This window comes from Poecilia reticulata, linkage group LG19 (genome assembly GCF_000633615.1).
Source record: "Poecilia reticulata strain Guanapo linkage group LG19, Guppy_female_1.0+MT, whole genome shotgun sequence".
Taxonomy (NCBI): domain Eukaryota; kingdom Metazoa; phylum Chordata; class Actinopteri; order Cyprinodontiformes; family Poeciliidae; genus Poecilia; species Poecilia reticulata.
The window spans coordinates 27041243-27065954 of NC_024349.1; the positions used below are offsets into that span (position 1 = coordinate 27041243).

A 24712-nucleotide genomic window follows, 5' to 3' on the forward strand; every position below is an offset into this window, starting at 1 on the left:
ATAATAATAATAATAATAATAATAATAATAATAATAATAATAATAATAATAATACCACCACTTATGATTACAGTTTTTTCCTAACTACAGCAATAAAACTGCTGCAGTTTTATTTCCTTTTAAGATCCAGGAATTAAATTACCAATTCATTTTATGAAATATAATTTCAATAAGATCTGTTTTGAACCCCGAGCCATATTGTTTTTGATATTGTTCTCGAGGTAACAACTGCTCTTACACATCACATCATGTAATGCAGATTGGAATACTTACAAAAACATCATTTATTTGAACAGATGAAAACAATAAGCGAGTAGAACCGTTATTTTAGAGTAGATACACATAAAACTATCCGATGTGCTTCGGAAACAGTTTCCATGCTTAGTTACACAATACAGACTGGCAGAGTGCGTCCGCCATTACTCTCCGTCTCTCTATGGGTTTCTGTCTTTGATGCGCGTGTGCTCGTGCGTGAATCCGAGTTAGGCAGAAAAAAGACATTCATAAAATGACTTCAGGTAAATAAATACACTAGCAGATCATACAGTAACACAGAAAAGATCATGTTTCCGCCATTACTAGCCATTGTTTACTCCTACCTCCAGCTATACGCAGAGACACAAATACACACACACGTACACACAGAGAAACAGGATGAAAGGTATTGTGCAGCAACAACGTTGTAAAGCTTTTGGGTGTATTTTAATTTAAGTTAATGCTGTTGCGTTCCACTGAAAGTTGCTTTTTGTGTTTATGACGGGACAAAATATCCTCCGTGGCACTAATTTAATGTTTGACAGTCAATGCATATTCATCCGCGACTACATGAGTGTCAGGAGCAAAGGAGTACCCGGATGGACTGTCATGGCCGCCGTCGATGTGGTTCTTCAGAGAAGAGAGAAGGAAGGCTGATGTTTTGTTGTGTGTTCCTTTCATGCTTGACCCTCTTTAACAATGCTGGACGTTGTTGAGAAACAGCCCGAGCTTCCTTCGACTTCATAGTAAGCACAAACTTATTTACTAGAACTTTAGATGTGTTTGCTTTGGCGAGTTCTTTATTTAGATGTAACATAAGTGCTGATTAAAGTCGTTAGAGTCTCAGATTATCGCAGAGTGGCAGCTTGTTTCAGGAACATTGTAGAAACAGGAGCAGTGTCATAAAATGTGGTCGCATTGTTGCCCGGCTGGGTTCAGCCTGGAGTTCTCCCGTGATGCAGCTTTCATCTGAAGTTTAGGTTCCTAAGGAACAAGTCCTTTGGAAAAGTGAACTCCATTACGGAAATACCCAGCTATAACGCAGTGTTGTCCATTTTCTATTTAGCCGCAAGTGAACAAACTGAGCTTCTGGGTTTGAGACGACACAACTTTTCCTGCTGAGCTTAATTAATGTTGCTGTGAGACCGGGGTGGCCGATCGTAGCCTACCTGTGGCAACCTCAGGTGTTGTCACTATTCTGCTGAATTACACGCTGCTTTAACCTGAGCAGGAACATAGAATAAGTTGCACATTGCATGACGTGAATCTGGTCCAGTCTGTTCATTTTGAGCCAAAAGTCAGCTGAAGGGTCACTTCAAGTGTTCATCCCTGTTATTGGCTATTGCATTTTGCTTATTCAGTTAGGGTCTTTATCTGTACAAGCAAGCATACATTTTTATGTTTATAAAGTTGCTGTTTATAAAGTTGACTAATATTTGAAGAAGTTGTTTACTTCTTCAAATATTCTGTTTGATTTGCATTTTTGATAGAAAATATTCAAATGTTTTATTTGCCTCTCAAGATATAGAAGTTGCATCCTAACAGTTCACAATAATGTGAACTTGAGTTGACTGTGCATTTTTTTCCTGCAGACTCTACAGCAGTGTTGTCAAACCACAGTCCTTAAGGACCAGGGTCCTGCAACTTTAAGATACCTCTGGGCACACCTGGCTCCTGGTTCAGTTTATAATGAAATCTCTGCAGAGTTTGACTGTATGCTAATGAGAGAGTTTTACTGTTTAATTCAAGTGTGTAGGACATGTGAAAGCTTTAAGACTGGCTCGAGGAAAGCAGCTTGAGGCCACTGCTCTACAGCATAGATCAAACGCTGCTGGTCAGCATCTTCTAACCTGGTTTAACATTCATAGACAAAACATAAACTTGGGAAGTTTGCATCAGGCATTAGTTTGACCTGACCCCCATGATGTTAACTTGATAAAAAATACTCACGCCTATAGATTACTTACATGGACAGTATTATGTAAAATAAACTTTTTTTTTTAACTTTACACATGTGACAGGTGTTATGTTATAACATAATTTAGTCATCAAAAACATACCTGCAGTGTTACCTTGGAGTTTCAGAAAGAGCAGAAGTTTTTAAAGAGACAGAGACACAATTTAAAGGCGATTTCAAAGCTAATTTCTTTTAATATACACAGCATTTATATAACTCAGTGGTCCCCAAAGGTTTTCTTCTGGGCCTCCCCATGGATTACAATAAAATCCCCCCGCAACCCCACTAAGAAAAATCAAGTGGGCACATACATCTTTCAGCCAGGCATAAACCTATACAAAGATTTTGTTTTCAGACTCCACTGAAGTTTATTTCACACTTCAGGTTACAACAAAACAAACTGCAAATCATCTTTACAGTGAAAAACCTTTGTGTAACTGTTTTTTTTTTCTTTAGTTCTATACCAGGGGTCGGCAACCCAAAATGTTTAAAGAGCCATTAAAAAACAAAAAACTGTCTGGAGCCGCAAAAAACTAAACGCGTTATAATGAATACAACTCAGGCTTTAAGTTTATATTAGCCTATCATCAAATTGACTAAGTGCATACATAATTAGCATTCATGATTAAATGTTTATTTTCCCTGCTGTGCGTCCTGGAAGGAATGACGCACCACGTGACTACTGTACAATAGTGCTTTAAGTTTACCTTCCGTTACAATATTAATGTATTATGTTTCATTGCATTGCTAAAATTTAAGAAATACAATAAAGAAATCAGATTTTTGATGTAATTTTTACTGTGAAGGTTTGACCGGGAAATATATTGTTTCTTTTAGAACTTGAAAAATTTACTCTCAAATGCAGTTTGCATAACAACGTATGGGACATGGGGATTTTTTTTTTTTCCCTCGCAAAACTTTTGCGTTCCCTCGTAATAATCTACTGATCAGTTCATGTGGCATAATTGAATACTGTAAGCCTTTCTTACGGTGGCCGCCGTACTTTCTGCGTTAAGGGTTTTTCATGAATGTTAATATCTCGTGAAATATCAGACGTTTTATATCTTTTTCTCTAGTATAGAAATGCACCACAAACCTATGATATAAACAGAAACTTTCCATAAGTACTAAAGAAATAAAAGTACATCCAAACTATGTGGACTATTTCTGAGTTATTATCAGTCATCAGTAATCGGTCATCTTATTGTGTCTCTGTCCTGTTTGTAGTCTGGCTGGTTTAAAGAGTTGCTTTCAGTGCCGTTCCATCTTAACCTTAACAGACATAAACATGCAGGAAATGAATCTATTTTCAATCTGTTTTTTGTTCAGAGTTAATGATAATAAACACATTTTCACTGAGGCTCTGTAGGAACCATATGAATTAAATAAGTAATTATTGATATGACAGAAGCAGCAGCTTTGACACCTGGTGCTGGGCGTGTCGATGTGGGCGTGACGTCATCGAGTATGAATGGGAAGGTTACTGGCTGCTGGCTCTGTGTGTATGAGGATTGTATTCTACGTGTTTAATGTGACTTATGTTTATGGACATCACTGGGCAGCTTCTCAACATCAGGCATGTAAGATGTAACTTTAATCTTGATGCGGCAGCTAATGTAGCGCCTTCCTTCCCTGGAAATGTCTTTCCCCATCACCATATTACTATAAGCTGCTACTTTTTCTCCACGCTTTGAACCATGCAACTTATATATGTACGTTTCCAGTTTTGTTTTGTTTCTTATTTGTATGTGCGGCTTATGGTAAGGTGCGCTCTATAGTTCGGAAAGTATGGTACTCTTTTTATTTGACAACTTCTTGCTACAGAGCAAACATTCAGGTAACCCTTCCACATTGGCAATGAATGAAAATTATTCGGTCCAAGAATTGTAGAATCTCTGCTCAGCTATTTCCCTCTTTTCCCTTTTGCTATCACCACTCACCCGTAGGTTTTTTTACAACAGCCACCTGCCTCGTACCCCGCCCTGCTGAAAGAAAGATGTGTCACAGGCTAGGACGCAAATCTTTGTTGACAGAAATGTTGAAATGTAATATTTATTCTACACAATTTTATAGCATTGGAAAACATTAAGAATGATAATGTCATGTTTGTCCTCCTACAGAAGCTGTATTAAAACAAAAAATATATTTCCCACCCCATCTTTTTCAATTTTCAAACATTTTTGAAAATGTCCCAGGGAGCCACTAGGGCAGTGCTAGCCGCGGATTGCCGACCCCTGTTCTATACTGTAGAAGAGTTTTCTTTGCTGTCAGTGTTATTTCAAAAATATTTCCCTTTTTTTTTTGTAACAATATTCAACTTTACTATCATCAATACATAAAAAAAGCCTCTGTGCAAAGTGGGGTTAAAACATGAACTGCTCCCTGCATGGCTGTTTTTTTTAATTCAGTAGAGCAAGTGACTAAATTGGCTAATTAATTACTGCAGGTATTCATTCACTTATTGATGATTGCAGAATTAACATCAAGCGTGAAAACAAAACTGCAGTGGGCTGATCTGTTTTACATGTTTTTCTGCATGTTTTCTTACATAAGAAATATGTTTGTTTTTTGGAGTTTACTCCGGATACACTTGAACATAAACTGCTCTCTGGACTTGTAGAGCTGTTGTCTGTTGTCATAGCAACGAGTCTTGCTATGGCTTGCTATAACCAAGCCAAAAAGTTATTTTCTGTGGAGTAAAACCGACACGTTGTTTTCACTTGTTTTTCAGTATTATTTTCCGTTTACTGTGGCGCACTGCAACTGCTGCAATATCTAAAAGTTCAATAAGTGTCATTCTGGACTAATTGCGTCTCTTGTTTGGAGAACATGGCGATATCCATAACAATCACCAAACAGGATGATATTTCATAAAGTAGAGCCTGGTTTGTTAATCTTTAACAAACTAAGATTCCTAAAGTGTCAATTATGTAAAATTAAATTAATGACCAAAAAAAGAGTTTTTTTTTTTTTTTTACCTCTCTTGTATCTGAACTGACAGAAACCAAAGTGTTTATATACATATAATATGTATACATATTTTACATATCAAAGCATCGGCAATTTCCTCAGCTTTAATTTAAGCCATATTTTATAGAAATGAGAATTAATTATGGAGGTACAAGCTAATATGCATTAAATGTTTGAGACTGAGATATAATCAAAAGTAGTCAAGTTGATCAGCATACTATGGAATATTACTGAATTCCTGAGTTACATTTGAATTAGAATATTTTAGGCAAAATTGAACATTTTGCCAAAAAAAAAATAAATTCAGAGTTTTCCTTCTATGGGTCAATAAAAGATTTCTAATCAATTCCAAACAATACATTTGGTTATTGTGTAGCGTGATTGGCCGGGGTCATCAAAGAGGCAGTGTTGCTGAATGTGACAGGTAGCCAATCAGAAAGCGCGGTGACGTCAGAGCAGAGGGGAATCCCAAACAGCTGACATATCGCGCAACTGAGAGTCCGGTGGATATCAGAGATTATATGTGGAAATGTTTATTATTATATGTAAAGGTCATTATTACATATGTTTATGTTTATTCAGTTAAAAATGTTAACTATGAAAAACACAGTCACCTCCAAATCATAGTGCAGCAAATAGAGCGGCTGCTCCCGTCGTCTTTCATCCACTGTCTTTTCTTTTTGTTGCGTCTTTTATCTCTTAAAATGATTCCACAAACTATCACTATTGCTTCTACATCATTATCCGTGTTTGGTTATTCTAAATTCCTGCTATGTTGGGGGTTTTACTGGATTATCCTCTGGAATCGGGATGTTTGTGACTGGAATCGCTTCGTGTTGCTCCTGCCTTGGACACACGAACCGATCGAACCTGTTGGACTTTATCAGCTCTGTGGTCACAGAGGTTTGGAGAATCGGCCGACATTCTTAAATCTTTCCGTCTAAACCAGACTTAAGACTCACAAGCTCTACTCATCTCCTCTCGACCACTACCCAAACGCTCTGACTCTGGTTGCTATGGTAACGTTTATATATCCCTTCAAAGTAAGATACAGATGTGGCACAAAAACGAACATTTTACTTTTGTGAAAATTGTAACTTACAATAATGACTAACGGAGCCCTGAGCTTGTTTCTCTGCACCGAGACGGTTCCATCTGGGAGTAATGGGAGATAATAACACCTGAAGTGTTGCTTATATCCACAGCCTGCTTGGTCTCTACGTGGTGAAGCAGCTTGAAGCTTCATTGCCTCATTAGCAGTCAGTCGCCGCATGTTACGCAGAGCGGCTTGTAATGTGGGACTCACCTACCGGTCCGGGATAAATCCATCCTCCTGTCTCTTCTCTGGGCCTTTTCCTCTTTGCAGAGAAACTTTCCAAAGACATCTGATCTGTTTCTTACTCATTTTGCTGCTTGTGGCCTCAGTGTTGGCGCGCAAGTATCCAAGAGAATCCGGTTAAAGGATTTTCAAAATAAAAGATCCTCCAGACTCAAATAATACATAAAATGGAAATATTTCACTATTTCTTGTGCGGCCCGGTACCAATTGGTCCACGGACCGGTACCGGTCCACTGACCGGGAGTTGGGGACCACTGCTGTAAATAATGTAATTACATTATTTTAATTTGGTTCAATTGTCTCAGTTCTGTTCAATATAGGGAAGACTGCAGACCTTACTGTTGGCCAGAAGACCATCATTGATGTCTTCCATAGGATGTGTTTGGCAAATGTTCGTAGCTAAGGAAACTGGATGTTCAATAGAGTGCTGTGTCCAAGCATGTCAAAATATGATACAAAATTTCCGGTAATTACATTGATTAATTAGGGACAACTATTTTCTTCAAGTCAACAGTTGAGAAACGACAGCTTTCTGCAATTGGTTTGAAGGAAGTCGTGGCTAAAACAGTGATGAGTGAGGAAACATGTCTGCACATTGTGGCTCCTCAGAACACAAGAAAACGCTACAAGGCCATATCTAATTCTGTTCTTGTGCCAAAGGTCACAGTAGAAAGGATTAAAAAATTACATGACGTTTTAAAAATCTAAGGGAAGGGAATCTTAGGAAGTCATGTGACACCTGCACTATTAAAGTGATGGATCAATATGAAGACCTTACTGAAGAATGAGGGACTTACTGGTGGCAAGACCTCCAGACAGTTCAACAAACGCTGCGTATCTTTATATGTGAAAGTTGCTTCTGGGTTTTGCCCTGCTGTTTTATTTGACTTGACTATCTTATCCTGCTTTACCTGCTTTTAAGCCCTAGGAGGGGTTCAGTAGGCTCTGCATAATGTTTTTATCCTGTGCACAGTTCCAGCGTTTTTACGAGGTTTTAATTTTCATGGTTTCGGGAGCTGATGGGTTGACTGCCATCACTTCCCTGTTGTCGGACAGTAACATCTGCCTCAGTCTTCCTGACTGAGGCACTAGGACTTCAGTTCACATGCTTTGTGAATCCGGCATTACACTTTTTGCAGTCCAGAGAATTTTTCGTGAAATACGTATTGATTACAGTAATTTTGCAACTATAATTTTGCAAAACATTGCAAATCATTTCAGGGCTGCTTCTTATTACACAATTGTGGAAACAAGACTTGTGCAGAATCTCGCCTTAAAGCTACAGTATGTATTTTTTTATTAAAAAAGAAAATGTTTTTTACATATTTGTTAAAACAATCACTATGTCATGACAGTATGAAACGGATCATTGGAAAAAAATTTGCTCTTCTGCTTTCTCCTATGGTTCTCCTATATCAAACATATTTTAAATTTAAATGAAGAGACTAGGTCACTAGTTACTAATAACCTAGTACCTAGTGACCTAGTTACTAGTTACCTAGTAACTAGGTCATCAAATCAGTGTCAGTTGACGGTGTCAACAAAGTTGCCTGTAGGGATTTTTAAGGTCCAGCAGGTGTCAGTATTCAGTGACAATATCAACAGTATCAATACAGATACAATGTTGTGACGCCTTGTTAACCCATCAGTAGTGTTTACTATGTTGTTGTAAATAGGGTTGCACAATATATCGGTACTAATATCAGTATTGACTAATATGTAATTTTTTAAACATATCAAATAAATAAAACTAGGTTGATATGCAGAACCGCTATTGATTTCATTTGTTGTTTTTGTTTCTGCTCATGTTTTTTTTAGAGGTGTTGAAACGGTTTATCACCATTCAGTGATTTGGAGGCGACAGATGTCCTGCTCCAACCCAGATCCTTCCTTCCCAAGAAACATTGGAGTCATCGTTGCTTCCTGAACTATATGGCTCAAAAAGTATGGTTGCAGTTCTTCAGTAGAACCAGGTCCGTCGTCTTCACTACTCCATCTAGCTTCTTCCTTCTTGCCTGGTAAATACACTTTCTATGCAGGAAAGTAATCTATGGCTCAATTACTACTCTGATTCAGGGAATCAGAGTAGTAATTCTTCTGTAGTTCTTCATGTTAACAAATTTAAAATATTCTTACTTGATGCAATAATATTGCTAACTGAATAAGCTAAGTTTTAGCTGACCTGATTCTTCCCTCCTGGAAATTGTCACAGCTAACAGAACACTCGGCCAGACATAGCTTCTATGAAGAGAAAAACATAATTGAACATAAATTGCATATATAAGCATAACTACAGAAAAGGCTTAGGATAACCTAAGTTTTAAGCCTGGTCTGAAAGTATACAGGGTGTCTGCCTCATACACTAAAACTGGGAGCTGGTTACCGAGGAGTGGAGGTTAGAGGCTATGTTAACACAGTGGCTAATGTCACCCAAATCATCTTTTGGCCATATGCATCCCATTCAACCTTTCATACTGAAAGAGTTAGTCTGAACATCCCAATGCAAGGACTTGCTCTTTGACTTCTATAGGGAAGACTGCAGACCTGTAAGGTTTGCAGACCGGAAGGTCAGTATTGCTGACCTTCCTGTAAGACCAGCAATATTCTGATAGTATTGCTGGTCTATCAGAGAAGTTCCATTTCACGCCACATCTTTTTGTCATTTTGAAAATGGATTCCATTTTTTCTAAATTATTTGTTTACACTTCTTAGAGGGGAGAGATTAAAACAAGGAGTCCAAGACAGACACTACTCCTAAAGCAGTCTTTCTCACATTGTGGTCCCTGGACTACTGTTGGTCCGTGATCTCCCCATAGTGGTCCGCAAGGTAATGCATGTAAACGACTGTTTTTTGCTCTGACTTACCAAATGATCATGTTTAGTAATAACGGGTAAGTGGCTTAAAACTGGGTCACTCAAAAGAAAAGCTGAAGATACCAGTGGAAAGAAAACAACTCCTGGACCAGATATATGATCAGAGGAAGCTGAGTCAAACCTGCTGAGAGTTTTGATGTCGTTTTCTAGAGATTCGCTTCTTTTGAATGTCTCTTTGCCTTGAAAGGTAGGACTCAAGTCTGTTAGTGAGAATTGTTCTTTGTTTTTTACGACTTTACTTGCTCACACATCGACTTTTTATTTAATTAAAAATTAAGTAAATACTATAGATAAATAAATGGGTGTATATTCTTTCTCACTGTTTATTCAATGTCACATGCTGTTTTTATTTTAATTATGTAAAGCACTTTGAAATGCCTTGCTGCTGAAATGTGCTATACAAATAAAATTTGATTGATATTTTTTTATCAATGGCGCAGTTGGTAGAACTGTTGCCTTGCAGCAAGATGGTCCTGGGTTTGATTCCTGGCCTGGGCTCTTTCTGCATGGAGTTTGCATGTTCTCCCTGTGCATGCATGGGTTCTCTCCGGGTATGGCAAGCCGTTTTAACATAAATTCGGTTTTACCGCCCTTATATTCCAGATATCTCAAATTGTTTTGTGACTAGACGTTTTAGCGATTTAAGATATCTCTAATTACATTCTGACTAGTCAAAATGACGTCAGATTTACCATTGACTTGTATGGAGACTTCAATTCAAGATATCTATTATGATATCTTGAATTGTAAATATCTGAAATATTTAATTGTAAATATTTCAGATATTTACAATTAAATTATGACTAGTCATAAAGTAAATTCAAGATATCTCGATTTTGATTTTGACTAGTCATAATTCTAATTAAAGATATCTCTAATGACTCCATAATTCAAGATATCTTAAATGTATTTTTGGATAGGAGAAATGTAGTTTTGACTAGTGAAAATTAAATTATAGATATCTTTAAATTATAGATATAGATATAGTAGCAATTTGAAAGTTTAATAAAACAATGAAAAATGGAGAAAACGAACAAAGATGTTTGAAAATGCATCACTTTCATGTTGAAAATGGTTTGACAATAACAATTTTAGCTTTTCAAAGCTGTTTTTAAGTGCATTTGGTTTGTCAGAAATGAATAAACAGGAAATTTTTTGCAGATATCAGAAGCAGTCTTATAGTTTATGAAGTTTTGCTATCTCCGCATTTCCAACATTGTTGAGCTTTTTCTAATTTGTGGCATTTACTGACAATTTTGTGCAGGAAACATAAAATTCTGCAGGCAAATGTATGGACACCACAAAGGGGCTTCCATGTCATTCTTAATTCAGATATCTAAAATTGTAATTTTGACTAGATTTAAGATATCTTAAATCGTAATTAGACTTATGTGTCCCGTCAAATGACAGATCCAGTGACGTCATTTGAGATATCTTGAAAGGAATTTTGACTCGTCAAAATATAATTGAAGATATCTTGAATTATTATTCTTACTAGTCAGAATGTAAATACAGATCTCTTAAATTACCATTCTGGATAGTCAAAATGTAGTTTTGTCTAGTCAAAATGCATTTTTAGATTTCTGGAATGTAATTATGGAGAGTCAGACGAAACTGAATTTATGTGAAAACGGCTTGCCGTACTCTGGGTACTCCGGTTTCCTCCACAGTCCAAAAACATGACTGTCAGGTTAATTGGTTTCTCTAAATTGTTCCTCGGTGTGAGTGTGTGTGTGCATGGTTGTGTGTCCTGCCTGTTTCTGTGTTGCCCTGTGACAGACTGGCGACCTGTCCAGGGTGACCCCGCCTCTCGCCCGGAGCGTTAGCTGGAGATGGGCACCACTAGGGACAAGGGTGTATAGAAAATGGAAGGATTTTTTATATTGAATTTTTCTGGAGATTTTTGTTTCTGCCAAAGCAACTCAAGTCTATTTTTCTTTAAATATGCTTCTAAATTGCAAATAGACTTAAATATTGATGCACACAACAATTGTAGTAAATAACATCTTTTTTATTTCCAGGTGTTTGACATCATTGGAAAGCATAGAAACGACTCTTTCACAATATGTAAATAATTCAGAGTATGATTGGAGTTCATGACAGCAAGTGTGCTAAGAGACTAGCATTTTAATTTCAGGTTGTATATGTTAAGATGTTGTGGTCTGTGAGTGTTTAATGGATTAAGTGGTCCTCGATCTGAAAAGGTTTGAGAAACTGTGTCCTAAAGGGAAAACAAGAATGAATTCATGTTCAAAACCTCAGAATTTTAATCTAAGCAGAAAATAAGATTTTTAACTTTGAAGGGCATTTAAGTTTTACAAAATGTTATAAACATTGTACATTGTAATATGTAATATTATTATACGCTATATATTTCATTCTTATCTTTGAAAGCTGCTGAAGTTTTCACTGAGAATGTAAAGAATTAAAATGTCTCTTCTTTCTAAGCAGACTATTTTAATGTTTTGATTTGTTTTTTCCCTTGAAATCTGCATAAATTTACACTTAGGAACTAAACAATTGTTTTGAAATATTTTTTTCTTTTTATATTTGTTTTTCATTGCTTATTCTTAAAGCAATATTTGAAATGGGCAAATGAGAGATTTTCAGATTTTACATTCCAGTGTCTATTTTGTTTATATGAGGGACGTGGTCTTTAGCATTTATCACAGCATTGGTTTCCAACAATTTTTGAATTATTAGGTGTGTTCTGATTCTATAACTTACATTCTTTTCAGACCAATGGTTATATAAGTATTTATCATGGCGTTTGAATGTGAATGTTTGTATGTAGCTACACAGTACAACAAATAATAATCCCTCTACTTTTTAATAGTAAGTAATTATGTTTTGATTTTTTTTTTCTTACAGGAATTCTCCGATTTGAGTTATGGAAGACTTCACACTGTCCCAGGATCCAAACAAAAATTCATCAGGTGGGGAGGAAGAAAAAGATGAGGGGAAAGATTTGGTCTGCAAGCATTTCAGAGAAGTAAATGATGGGCCCCTCTTCCACAATAATGATGAATCTATCACAAAGGACAATGGAAATGTGATTAAAAAGGATGACCAAACTGTCCAAGGCCGTTGCAAAATTCAGCAGCGGGCTGTTTTCTCTGGAAAAATTCTCAGTTTTGGATGCTCGTTGTGTAAAGACAATTTAACATTTAGCCCCAATGATCTCCTTAAACATTTCCGAGCAGTTCATAAAGGATCCCTTCCCACCTACCCTTGTGACTTGTGTGATTTTGTCACAAATGAGTTTCCTGCACTTCAACGTCACCGAATTGAGCACAGGAATACTCTGGTTGCATGTGAGCTCTGCAAGGACAATGTTCAGTATTCCCTGCTTTTGCTTACCAGACACTACATGATGTGTCATAGTGTAAACGGAGAGTTTAAGTGTGACTGGTGCGAGTTTACTACTGTTGATGCAGGAACATTTGTTCAGCACATCCATCACCATAATGAGAGTCATTGGAAGTGTTCAAAATGTAAACATATTAGTTTAAATGAAGAAGGTCATCATAATCATATGAAAGCTCACTCTGGTACATTTACTTTCACTTGTCCAATTTGTGGATTTGGCACAGCAGAAAATGAACAGCTTAAAAAGCACACAGCAGCTGTTCACAAAGAAGAGGCACAGCGAAAAAGTGCTCTAAAAGTTGCTGAAGACTGTGGTTCACCAACAAATTCTTCTACAAATACAAAACTGTATAAAAAGATTTCGGTTTCACAGGAAACACAACAGATGTCAAAATTGAACTCTTCCCCTAGAACTGTACCAAGTGAAAATGGCAGAGTAACCAAACAAGAATTTCCCTTGGAGGAGATCCGCCACTTTACTGATGGGACTCTAGGACAAAAGGACAATAGAAGTCGGAACTTTCACAATGCAGAACACTCGACTTCCGTCATGTTACAGGAATGTGAAAATGCAAATAATTCTGACACTGGAAGTCATCCCAATGCCAATGGGCTTACTGTACTAATGGTGAAGAACAAAATCTCTCTTCCCCCTAATTGTACAACTAAAGTGATGGGATTCAAGATAGTTGATGGCAAAAAGCATTTGGTTCTCAAAGTAATACCAACAGCAAAGCAAAATGTGTCTTCTCAGAGCCATTTATTAATGGATGGTGTAGGTCCTTTGGTATCAAATCCTGTAATATCAAAAACGACGGACTCCACTGAGACTGAGCAGTACTCTGAATGCAAGGACTCCACATCAAAAAGTTTAGCTATTTCACCAAGAAACGGATCTTTGCTTCAAATGGATCGTGATGATATCATGGCTGTAAAAGTGAAGATTGAGGAGGAGGAAACCTCTGTTTGTCAACTTAATTCTACTCCATACTCTGATAGTGAACAAATAAATCCCTCACAAATCCGGTTTTACTCGGTGGCGGATGAAGGTCGCCACATCGCTGAGTCTGTGTCTACTGACAAAGGCAAGGTAGCAGTGTCTGGGAATTCAGATGCTGCAATTTTAAAATGTGATGGAGCTACCTCTGGATCTGAAATGAGTAATACTAAAATGGAATGTGAGGATATTAGTACTTGTCAATCTCCTTTAAATGCTGCCCAGAAAACATTGCTTTCCAAAACTGTCTGCAGAGAAACTGTAAAGAACAACAGAACCACAGAAGAATCAATTCTAACCAATGATTTTGGCGGAATATGCAAAAATAACAAAGACAACTTTGCTACCATCACCTTGTGCAATGACTCCGCTCGTCAGATTTCTCTGGAAAACAGAGATGCCGCATTCATGGAAAATGGAAGTCAAATTTGTCAGCAAATTGTAAAACACATAGAATCTTCGTCTCAATTGTCACAACCTTTTTCTGTGAGGAGCAGAGTGGAAGGCTTGGGCACAGGAAGAGTTGAACCAAAAACATCAAACAAGGAAGTGTTTACGTTTCACAACTATTCAAAGGAAATGTTTAGCTCCTCACCAGTACAGAGCAATTCCCAAAACTTGCTCTGTACTGGTAAATATTCTGAACACACAAAAAATGCTTGGGATCCATCACAGTTTAGCTTGAGATTAACAGCATCTCCAGAACACACTACAGGAAATACAGATGGGGATGGGGAGGTTGATGAGTGCATAGCTAGTGATAATCTTTTGAGTGAGGAAAATGGAGATTCAGTTCTTCAAGACTTTAATATCATCAAAATTGAGGAAGATGGGATCCCAATATCCACAAAACCAGAAACAAAAACTAGTTTACATTCTATAGAAAGTTTTGTCAAAGAACATTCAAATGCCATCATTACTCGACAGCTCAACAGAGAGAGAACAGGACTTTCACATGCAAGAAATGTCTTTTTAAAGCAAGCTAAAAAACCTCTTCAAATTCTTCAGTTGCCTGCTGGAAAGCAACCAGTACTCGTGAGAGCAACCAACATCCAACCCACTAACAATAAATTTGCCATGCCAGTGCAAGTCAAGGCCACTCCAGGTTTTAAACTCCTAACTAGCTCTCCAAATCCTCAGGTCAGTTTATCTTGCATGAAACAACAGTTTAATAACTTGAGTAACACTGCTGGTGTAATGCTTACTCCAAAAGCCAACATTGTAGGTATATCAGCAGGAAATTTACAAGCCACAGAAAAGGGGACTGTTCTCTCTGCCGTTCGTTCAGGTGGTAGCACCTCCTCAAATCACTACTTTATCAACAGTTCAGGTTTCAAGAGACCTGTGCTTCTTTCAAGAACACTGCATAGTCCATCAACAAATACAGCAGCAAAGGCACAACCAACATGCTACTTTGTGCAGAGGTCTATCCCATCTGCTCATAACCTCAGTAAAGCTAGCTTCAAATTGCCAGGTCCTCAACTCTCAGTCAACTCACAACCAGTTCTGGCAGGAACCTTTGCAGAAAAATCCAGCACACCACAAACTGGTCGTCAGGCATACTTGCTTCGATACATTTCTCCTTCTAGATCAAGCCTTTTTGGAAATAAGCAAGAGGCAAATAACAGAACTATTTTGAGTCAGAGCAGCGAGTGTCCTGGGAATAAAGTCATTTTTAAAATAGTTTCGCCCACTGCTCACCTCAATACTACTATAGCTCCCACATCAAGCAAGCAACCTTTGCTTTTGGCCAGCAGACCTCAAGGGCAGTGCTTCCTAGTGTCTGCAAACAAAACCTGTCCAACATCTCAATTGATCAGTGTAGAAAATAATGTACATGAACATCCAAAGGAGCCTAGAGGGTCACCTTCAGTCATAAATGGAAACCTACAGCCATGTGAAGCAAATAGACTGCTCCTTGCTCCAAGGCTTGTAAGCCAAAGGAAAAGACACAGGAAAGCTTTATTTGATGAGCTCCCAGCAAGCCTGCATAAGGCTAATAGGCTGTCAAATAAGGTGCTGTCTGAAAAAGACAATGTTTTATGGTCGCCAGTTGGCAAAGAAGTGGAGAGGATGCTGAGACTTGCGCCACGCAGCACAGGACAGCAGATCAAATATCCCTGTAGAGGCCAACCTGTTGTGGTGCTTAATCATCCTGATGCTGACATTCCAGAAGTGATGAACATAATGAAGGCAGTCAACAGGTACAAAGGTGCTGTCACAAAGGTTGCTCTAAGTCAAAAGACGGTTCAAGCCCTTGCTGAGTTTAGTGGTCTTGTGAACAGTTGCTCTCCATCTTCAAGTGAAGGTGTTTCAAGACCTAGACCTGTTCTGAGTTCTGTCCGAGAACGATTTCTCCTGAAATTAAAACTAAGAAAGAAAAACAAAAAGAAATATGAAGTAGTGAAAACTTTATCTGCGTGTGGACAAGCCTCGATGGCGTTTGATTGTTGGTTTTGTGGTCGGATTTTCAACAACCAAGAAGATTGGATTGGCCACGGCCAAAGACATCTCATGGAGGCAACAAGAGACTGGAATAAGCTCTTCTGAGCGTTTTACACCATTCTGAAAAGGCTTTTTTTCAAAGAACCTTTGATGTAATGTAAATATCTTGGATTCTTTTTAATACATTTTGAGTGAAATAGTTTTTTATGTATATCATGGCAAATGTAAACATAATTTTTGCCACCCATGTTGTTTTAACTGTGAAAACTGTATATTATAATGAGAGGTATGGATGTGGCGTATTGACTGAAGGGGAACAATTAGACCAAATAACTCAGGTAATTTCATATTATTCTTACTTTGTCATTTTCTGCATTGTTTTAAAAAGGAAAGGTGTCCTTGTTCTTATTAAATCATACTCCTGGACATGATGTACAGCTAACTGTAAAAAAATATACAGCAGTAAAAGTGACTTTACATGAGTAACAATGTTACAATCTGAAAATGTCTGATTCAGATGATGGAACTGGAGTTCTACTTTACTCTTAAGAATCAGCTTGAATGCTTGTCATTATTTTTGAGAGCCATTGGACCTGCAGTTGTTTTCTGCTACTTGTGCAAAACGAGAAAATGCAAAGGAGCATATTTTGAACCAAGTTGGTTCTTGTCAAATGCTCACTTCATAGAACTCGTCTCTTTTCTTGTTAGGCTTCTGTGGTGATTGGCTTCCAGGTCATATTGTAAATATGTCTTCCATTTGTACAGTAAAAAGATAGTAATCTTTTGTGTAAATGAATAAAAAAAGCTGGATATACCTATTTACCTAGTGAGTAGCCAGTTTGTGCAGAAAGATTTACTCTATTCAAAGATGCATTAACAGATTTGACTGGAGCTGAAGGCCCTCAGAAAAAGCCTGGGTCTGCAGTGTCCCAGTCATTCAAGCAGGTTCAACAGACATGACAAAAGGCTGAAGTACAACTACTGCTTGTTTCCCCAAATCTAAAAACGATGCCAGTTATCACATTTCTAACCTATTGCTGTGATTTTGCTTTTGGTTCCAATTTATATGGAAAAGTTCATTTTATGTAGAGGGGGGTTGGCTGGATCAACCCATTTTTTATAGAAGCACAGCATGCTATGGTCTAATTATTGCACATTGTTTCTAAAATGAGGAAGAGTATAAAAAATGAAAAGCACCCACTCCTGTTAATATTTTTTTAAATCAAAATGGAGTCTCTTCAACAATGCCTGGAAAGACATTTTTGTATGTTTTAACTGTTCATACTTTAATCCTGATGACAACTAGTATTGGTAGATTGTGTGTGTGTGTGGGGGGGTGCGTGTGTGTGTGTGTGCGCTGTATTTGGACTTTACTTAAATGTACTGTATATCTGCACATTGTCATTATGTCTCTTCTGCTTTAAACCCATTTTATGTTACATTTCACAATTTTCCTGCCTCCAGGACTTTAGAGTTTCTGGATTCTTTGAGTTGAAATGATTGTAGTACATGACGAGCGCTCCATCTTTTTTTTTTCCTTCCCTCTTAGTAGGCCAACTATTTTGAGCAACAAGCCATGCTACTGTTTTGTATTTACATAATTGTTCCATAGAAAGAAGAAAGAAGCCCATGTGCTGAACAGGTACATTGGGAACGTTTTGTTGTTGTTGTTTGTTTTGTCATCGTCATTATTGCTTTAAGATCCTGCTAAACTGCGGTAAATCATTGGTGATTACATTTTGGTATTTTGAATTGGTCATGTTTTAGCTTTTTGTGAAATCTGTATTTTTTAACTCGAGGGCTACAATATGTCACATATGAGAATATAACAGAATTTAAATAGTTGGATTTTTTTGATAAATCTTCATTAGAGATTAAGTGTTTGGTCCATATTTAAATCAGTAACTGAATAACACGTTGCTTCAACTAAATTGTATAGACTTGAAGACACTTGTAGCAGGCAGATGGATGGAATCCCAAATCACCTCATATGACTTTGCTTTGTTCTTGTCTGATTCACAAATTTCCTATTTCTTCTCCTTCCTGATGGCTTCTGGGCCAAAGAATTTATTTTTCAACAAATAAAAAGCATATTCTTAATTGGTGTCAGATCTTTTGTTTAGTTTCATTTTTTGACTGATCACAGTACTGAGAAACTGAAAGCTGCTGCACGGCTATAACAGATGGTTTTACATTAAAAGTATCATTTAGTTCAAGATTGAAGATTAGAATTGTACATCAGACTAATAAAAACATTGCTAATACTTTCTATTCAGCACATATTTCTGTATGTTTAATACCTGTGTAAAGATTTTTTGTTTTTCAAATGCAGATTAAATCAACCTGCATCTAATGTATGAAATGAGCAGTCTTACAAGACAATTGGCATTATGTGAAAATGTCGAAGAAGTTGGCAGCAAAAATTGCTGTATTGAAATTTATAATTGTTACTAAGACATCATGATTAAACCTTACTACTTTGATTCCATCTAAGCTTAATATTTGCATAAAAATAGCTAATTTAATTAATACAAGGTGATGTTTGTTGCATTTATTCTCTTTAATCAAGACACTGACATACAAAAAAGATGTTTTTTCATTCAATTATGACAAAAGCTACGTGTCAAACATCCAAGACTTAACATATTTGGAGTGGACTCATAAGCAAATGTTTTAACTTGGGAAAGGGAGGAGAACAACAACCCATTAAATAAATGTATCCTTTGAAAATATAAAGTGCTAAGAAAGGCCATAACTACTCTGGCCTTTCTTGTTTGCTTTACTCAATATTTTCCATCTAAAAACATTTAGTCTTGTTGAGAATGTTTCACAAAATAACAGGTTAAACTGGGATTTTCCACACATCCTGGCTTAATTAAGTCGTAATTTGGTTTCACAAAATTGGTAACACACAAGTTACCATGGAGATTTATCCCGTGTAACTGCTCCAGACCAGGCAAACAGCCAGACTTATCTGTTCAGCAGACGCACCAATCAGAAACCATTGAGTTTGGGTTCCAATTTCTTCTCTGTCTCTTTTGGTCTTTTTTTCATCACCCTGGATTAAAATACCACTAATTCATTTTGGCATTCAGACAAGTATTATTATTATAATTTTAACATAATATAGGAAATACCATTGTTAAATAGTGTTTTTATGGACTCTGTTGCTTGATTGTGTTTCTGAGGACAGCTGCTCCAGTTTGACAGCTCACTGCAGTGTAACATGCATTGCTTTAATGTTGTAACATGCATTGCTTTAATGTGTTCTAGAGCTGTGCTCAGTTTACCACGTGTCTGTGGGTTTGATCCAAAGGTGAACCGGTGACAAGCCAACATGGAGCCACACCAACAGATAAAGCCACGAGAACAATGACATTTAAATTACTAGAAAACTGCAGGTTTGATTAAGTTTTACTGCACAACAAAGAACTATATTTTTGTTAAACCAAATACTAAATTTGGTTAAAGGTTAAATTCAGATTAAAAAGGTGGATAAAGATGAGATTAAAAAACTAATTTCTTGACAGTGTCTGAAAAAGCAGCTGATAATACCCAGGAAATGAGAGACAAATGAAACCTTTGTGGGCTCACAAGTACAACAAATCAGTCATTCGTGAATTGGGAACAATTTAAAGCAGGTGGAAGTCGTGCCTCAACCAAAGATGATGCCTGCTGAAACGTTCCACCAGAGGGCAGCACAAGAAAACCAATCATTACCGTAATAATTTAGTCAACTTAATAAAATGCATAATTTAAATTTACACTCTCAAATCTTTTTTATATAATACCATCAATCCTAGTGTTACTATGATTAATGATTACACTCTTCAGATTCTTTCAAAAACCTTAGATGAAATGATATGGTTACCAATTTAAAATTCCAATAATTCAACACCGTTTTTAAATGGTGCATGACACAGTTCTTTTAACTTATTAAGCATGTCTATGTTAATTTTGGTAAACATCTGTACTTTGACTTGCTAAAGTTTGATTGCAGTTTGTAATCAAATTACAAAGTATGTAGTTTGATTGCAACTACATAATAAATAATAAAATATTCAAATTTGAACATACATTTTCAAAGCAGTAAAGATTTTGCATTCTTTTACTCAGTTACTCCATAGGTTTTACACCTTTGAAGTATTTTCTACGGCTTCATTTTATTGTGATACCAGAACTGTTCACTTAAATTAAGCATTTAATTTCCTGAGATATAATTAATGACATGAGGTTGTATACATGTTCTATCGGTGACAAGCAGATCACATGTGAATCTGGTCTCCTCACCCTGCTAAAACAAGCGCACACTCTCTACCCACTTGGGAACAAACCAAAGCGATAAAAATTGGAATCTATAATCATCACCACTGCTTACAGGGGAGCAGAGATGGGCAGGGCTTTTCAGGAGGGTATTAAGACTGCATGTCCCTCTCCCACCACAGTAATGAGCAATTCATATAAGGAGGTAGTGCAGATAGATATGTAGAAAATAATTAGCAAAGGATTGGATGTAGAATTAAAATTGTGCACATTTAAATATGAATAATTGCAAAACAAGAAAAACAATAAATGGACACAAGATTATGTGATGCATAAAGAAATGATAAAAAGAGATCAAGAGTACTGATGTTTTTATGACGGTAGGCCATTCTAGCAAGAATACGAGATCTGCAGGCTTCTGTGGCGCTCTGAAATAGGTCATGTTCACATCAGGGACGTCTGCATAATTTTTCTGACTTCTCTGCAGCTGAAATGGTTCAGGCCAGTGGCCCATGGCTGTATGTGGGGGATGGGAAAGAAGAGACCTCTGCATTAAGACTTATCAAAGTCAGAGATGCTGAGACACAAACATAATAGTCAACTGGAGGCTTTAGCTAAAACTGTACACTGCTGAAACAATTCAGGATCCATTTTAAAGTCTGTTTGCTTATGACTCACCTTAAAGGGCCAGTTTAACCATCAGCTGGCAATTGATACATAAACCTTGGAGTGAATTGCTGTATCCATTGTTGGTTCACTAGTTTATTATTTTTGTCTTGTTTTTTTTAATGTCAGTCAAGCACAGCTCATTTTCATTATACACACATTTTGTCATTTCCATGAAAAAACCTGACAAGCCCCCTATCTACAAGCTTTCATCTGCACAGCAGTCAGTGTCAAAGGTCTGCAGCTGGGTGGCCCAGACCAGTTCTCACACTTTACACACTTGGATCAAATGAATGGCTCATTAGCAAGGCTGTGCAGAGCTGAGTTACTGCTAGAGAAGGAAGTCAACTTTTATTTACAACTAAAATATAGTCTGGGCTGACAGCCTATATTTGTACTGCATGAAAAATGTTGACTAGTATTTTTTGCTAGGGGTGCACCAATTTATCGGCCAGCCATTTATTGGTGCTGATTTCTTTAATTTTATGAGATCATGTTCCACTAATAATTACATGTGAAGTCAATATTATCCACCGATCTTGTCAACCTCAGCAAAGGTCTAAAAATCAACCACTGTCCTCTCTCTGGGAGACCCATCAGGACCCATCAGGACCCATCAGGTCATGTCTGCAGTTAACAATAGTGACTGCAGACATGACCTGCAGTCACTATTGTTAACTCAGTCTTAATTTCCTGGAATCAGGTCTTTGAAGGTCTCAACAAGAGCTGAACAAAACTATTCTGATCAAATATTTTTTGACAGAAGTTCATACGACCTACCATTGTTGTTATTCAGAAGACATCATTTAATAAATAATTTTAGACACATAAATGTGTCTTTTCACCACATCTGCATTCAAAATAGTTTCCAACAAGATACTCTGGCTTGTGGATGTTTGTTTCTTAATTAAAAAAAAATAGATTAAACACTAGTTTGACATTTGACAACAATTTAAGTTTGTTTCACAATTATTAAATAAAAAAAACTCAAATAAAAAAAATAAAATTGTAAAAACTTTTGGAATTGGAATACATATTTTGCTTCAAATAAAAAAACACTTATCTCAATGAAAAAAAGATAAAATTGTGGTCAAACCCTTTTGAATTGTCATGATTTTTTTTAAACAAAATAAAATTTGTTTAGAAAACAATTTTTTAAATTAAAATCACTATTTTTCTTCCCTAATAAAGCAGTAGCAGGTCCTGCAGTTCCAGCCACAGTTCTGAGGTGGGAGAGAGTCAGTCATCCGCTTTAGTCAGCGCTAACCAATAGGGAAACGTCTTACATTGTCCGTCTTCAGGCCCCTCATGGGATGTTCATGTTTCCAGCATTCAAAACTCTTTGAGTTCAACAAAAAAAAGAAGCATCAAAACCAAAAGTTTGAAAGTCACAATCAAAAACTTACCCTCTCACTCAAAAAATTGACATGTGCAAATAAAAGTTTGTTCAGCAAGTAACTTTTTGACTTCATAAAAAAATTGATTTTAATTTTTAAAATGAGCTTTTTAAACAAAACCTTTTTTAAAAAGTCACATTCAAAAGGTTTTGACCACAGATACATTTAAGTGAGATAAGTTTTTATTTTGTTTGAAACAAAACATTTCTTTCAATTCCAAAAGTTTTGAAGATTTTTTTTACTGAATAATTGTGAAACAAATTTAGCTCCATAACAATTAGTTGTCTAAAACACATAGCTTATTAACTCAGTTGGTGGATGTTGATTCCTGCTCCTCATTCCCCACTTACCTGCACCATCCGCCTCCTTCCCTTGGAGAAAACAGTAACACAAAAATGACTTACCTAATTTTCTTTGAGAATATTTCATCTGCTTCTTTCTCTTTGGTCAAAGAGGGATTTCTATCTCGTGGCTGGTCCTCATTAGCATCCTGCACATCTGTAGCACGTCTTCATTAGCCAACTTTGTCCCCGGTGCTCTTAGGCCAAAATAAGTCTTAAAGTCAGCAAAGCAAATAACACAAGCGCCATGTCACATCAGCCAAGTTGCTAAATAAAAAACATAAAGGGTAATTTTGAATTTTGACTAATATAGTAGCTTCTAATTTGCTAATTAACTTTGGAGGAAAAAATCTATTTGCATGTTTAAGATTAAGGGCTAATGTTACAGTTATAAAGTTTAATAACTTTAGCTAACATTAACTTACAGTAAGGCAGCATTAAATTACTGATAGCTAACTTGACAAAGAAAGGGAAACATAGTCAATGTCTTTTTCTCAAATAAAATCTAAAGTTAAGATGCATGAAAGTAGTTTTATGTACTGTGACAAAAATTGTCAGTGGCTCATTGTGCAAACCAAAACAAATACAAATCTTAATATTTTACTGCTAATATAAGCTACCTGTATGGATATCGCAGAAAGAATAAGCACTTCACAAGGCTTTTTTTTTTTTCTGCCAAGAGCGGAAAAAAAATGTTTTTGGTTCTGGTGTAAAGGGTAGAAAGTAATTATTTGCATTTACTCGTATTGCTGTATAATTACAATTTGTTTATTGTGTACCTTGAGTCGTTTTCAAAATTTGTACTTTTACTTTTACTGAATTTGTTTTGAGTACAGTTACTCAGTTACATTTGAAATAAGATCCAATTATGAGTAAGGATAAAATTTAAGACAACAGCAGAAAAAAACGGCATTGACCATTCGGCTGCGTTTTTATCGAGATCTAATGGTGTTGCATCAATGGGACGACAGAGGAGTAGGGAAATCCCATCAAGTGTAGTTCAAGTTAACTTCAGAGAAAAAGAAAAGCCCTTGTTGAACTTAATTCATCAGTTTACATTTAAGTATAGGCAGCAGCTTTATCATACATTGTAAATTCAAGATGGAGAGACTAAGATGGAGAAAAAAACAACGATTAAAAGGGTTTATTGACATGAATGATTTGAAATTCTTTGGCGCTTGGTGGAAGACATTGTGTTAGGAAATGCAATGAGTTTGGATGAGCTTTTCTGATGGTGATTAGGGATGTCTTTCCCCTGGGGCCCATACACTGGTGGTGGAGGACGGAGAAGGATGGATGCCTGGAGAGCCAAGAGCGTGGAGGTGGAGAAGGGCCGTAGGTGGGTTTGAGCACTGCTGGAGAACGGATGATGCCTTGGATTAAGGTCCTTATAAGCAGTGCTTGATCGGTGATTGGCAAAGACGGGGCATGGTCTGATGCTGATAGGCTGACTGCAGATGACGCAGTAATTGGATGATGCAGGAGAGGCCGAAGAGTCTCCCGGATTGAATTTACGCCAAGGCTTCATTTCAATCTGAAGATGGAGAAAAAACAGTGATTAAAATAGTTTATTGACATGAATGATGTAAAGTTATTTGGCGCTTGGATCCCGGTGGAAGACATTGTGTTATGAAATGCAATGAGCTTTTCCAATGCTGATTAGGGACGTCGTCATGGTGAAGAGAGAGCTGAGCCAAAAAGCGAAGCCCTCAATTTACCGGTCGATCTACGTTCCCACCCTGATCTATGGTCATGAGCTTTGGGTCATGACCGAAAGAACGAGATCACGGATAAAAGCGGCTGAAATGGGTTTCCTCCTCCGCAGGGTGGCTGGGCTCT

At 36.9% G+C, this 24712-nt stretch overlaps 2 protein-coding genes across 5 annotated transcripts in view; one reads left to right on the plus strand and one right to left on the minus strand.

The window, feature by feature from the left end:
• The first annotated feature begins 264 nt into the window (after window positions 1-264).
• On the plus strand, window positions 265-18306 carry LOC103482115 (zinc finger protein 518A). 4 transcript variants are annotated; one of them, XM_008438062.2, is made up of 3 exons: window positions 265-518; window positions 8340-8539; window positions 12267-18306. In XM_008438062.2, exon 3 carries the CDS (start codon window positions 12286-12288, stop codon window positions 16309-16311), a length of 4026 nt encoding a protein of 1341 aa, XP_008436284.1. In that variant the 5' UTR covers window positions 265-518; window positions 8340-8539; window positions 12267-12285; the 3' UTR covers window positions 16312-18306. The 4 variants fall into 4 exon arrangements, with proteins under 4 accessions (XP_008436284.1, XP_008436281.1, XP_008436283.1 ...); XM_008438059.2 differs by lacking the exon at window positions 265-518 and adding an exon at window positions 557-1001; XM_008438061.2 differs by lacking the exon at window positions 265-518 and adding an exon at window positions 557-1001 and having other exon boundaries at window positions 8340-8494.
• Window positions 18307-24002: 5696 nt separating this feature from the next.
• adgra1a (adhesion G protein-coupled receptor A1a) overlaps window positions 24003-24712 on the minus strand; it is a 40465-nt gene continuing 39755 nt past the window's right edge. Inside the window, exon 7 of the mRNA XM_008438058.2 lies at window positions 24003-24407. Within this exon, the coding sequence (XP_008436280.1) occupies window positions 24403-24407 (5 nt within the window). The 3' untranslated portion in view covers window positions 24003-24402. The remainder of the gene's footprint in view (window positions 24408-24712) is intronic.

Excerpts from the sequence above, each read along its gene's own strand:
- LOC103482115 (XM_008438062.2), top strand. The coding sequence starts at position 12,286 with ATGGAAGACTTCACACTGTCCCAGGATCCAAACAAAAATTCATCAGGT.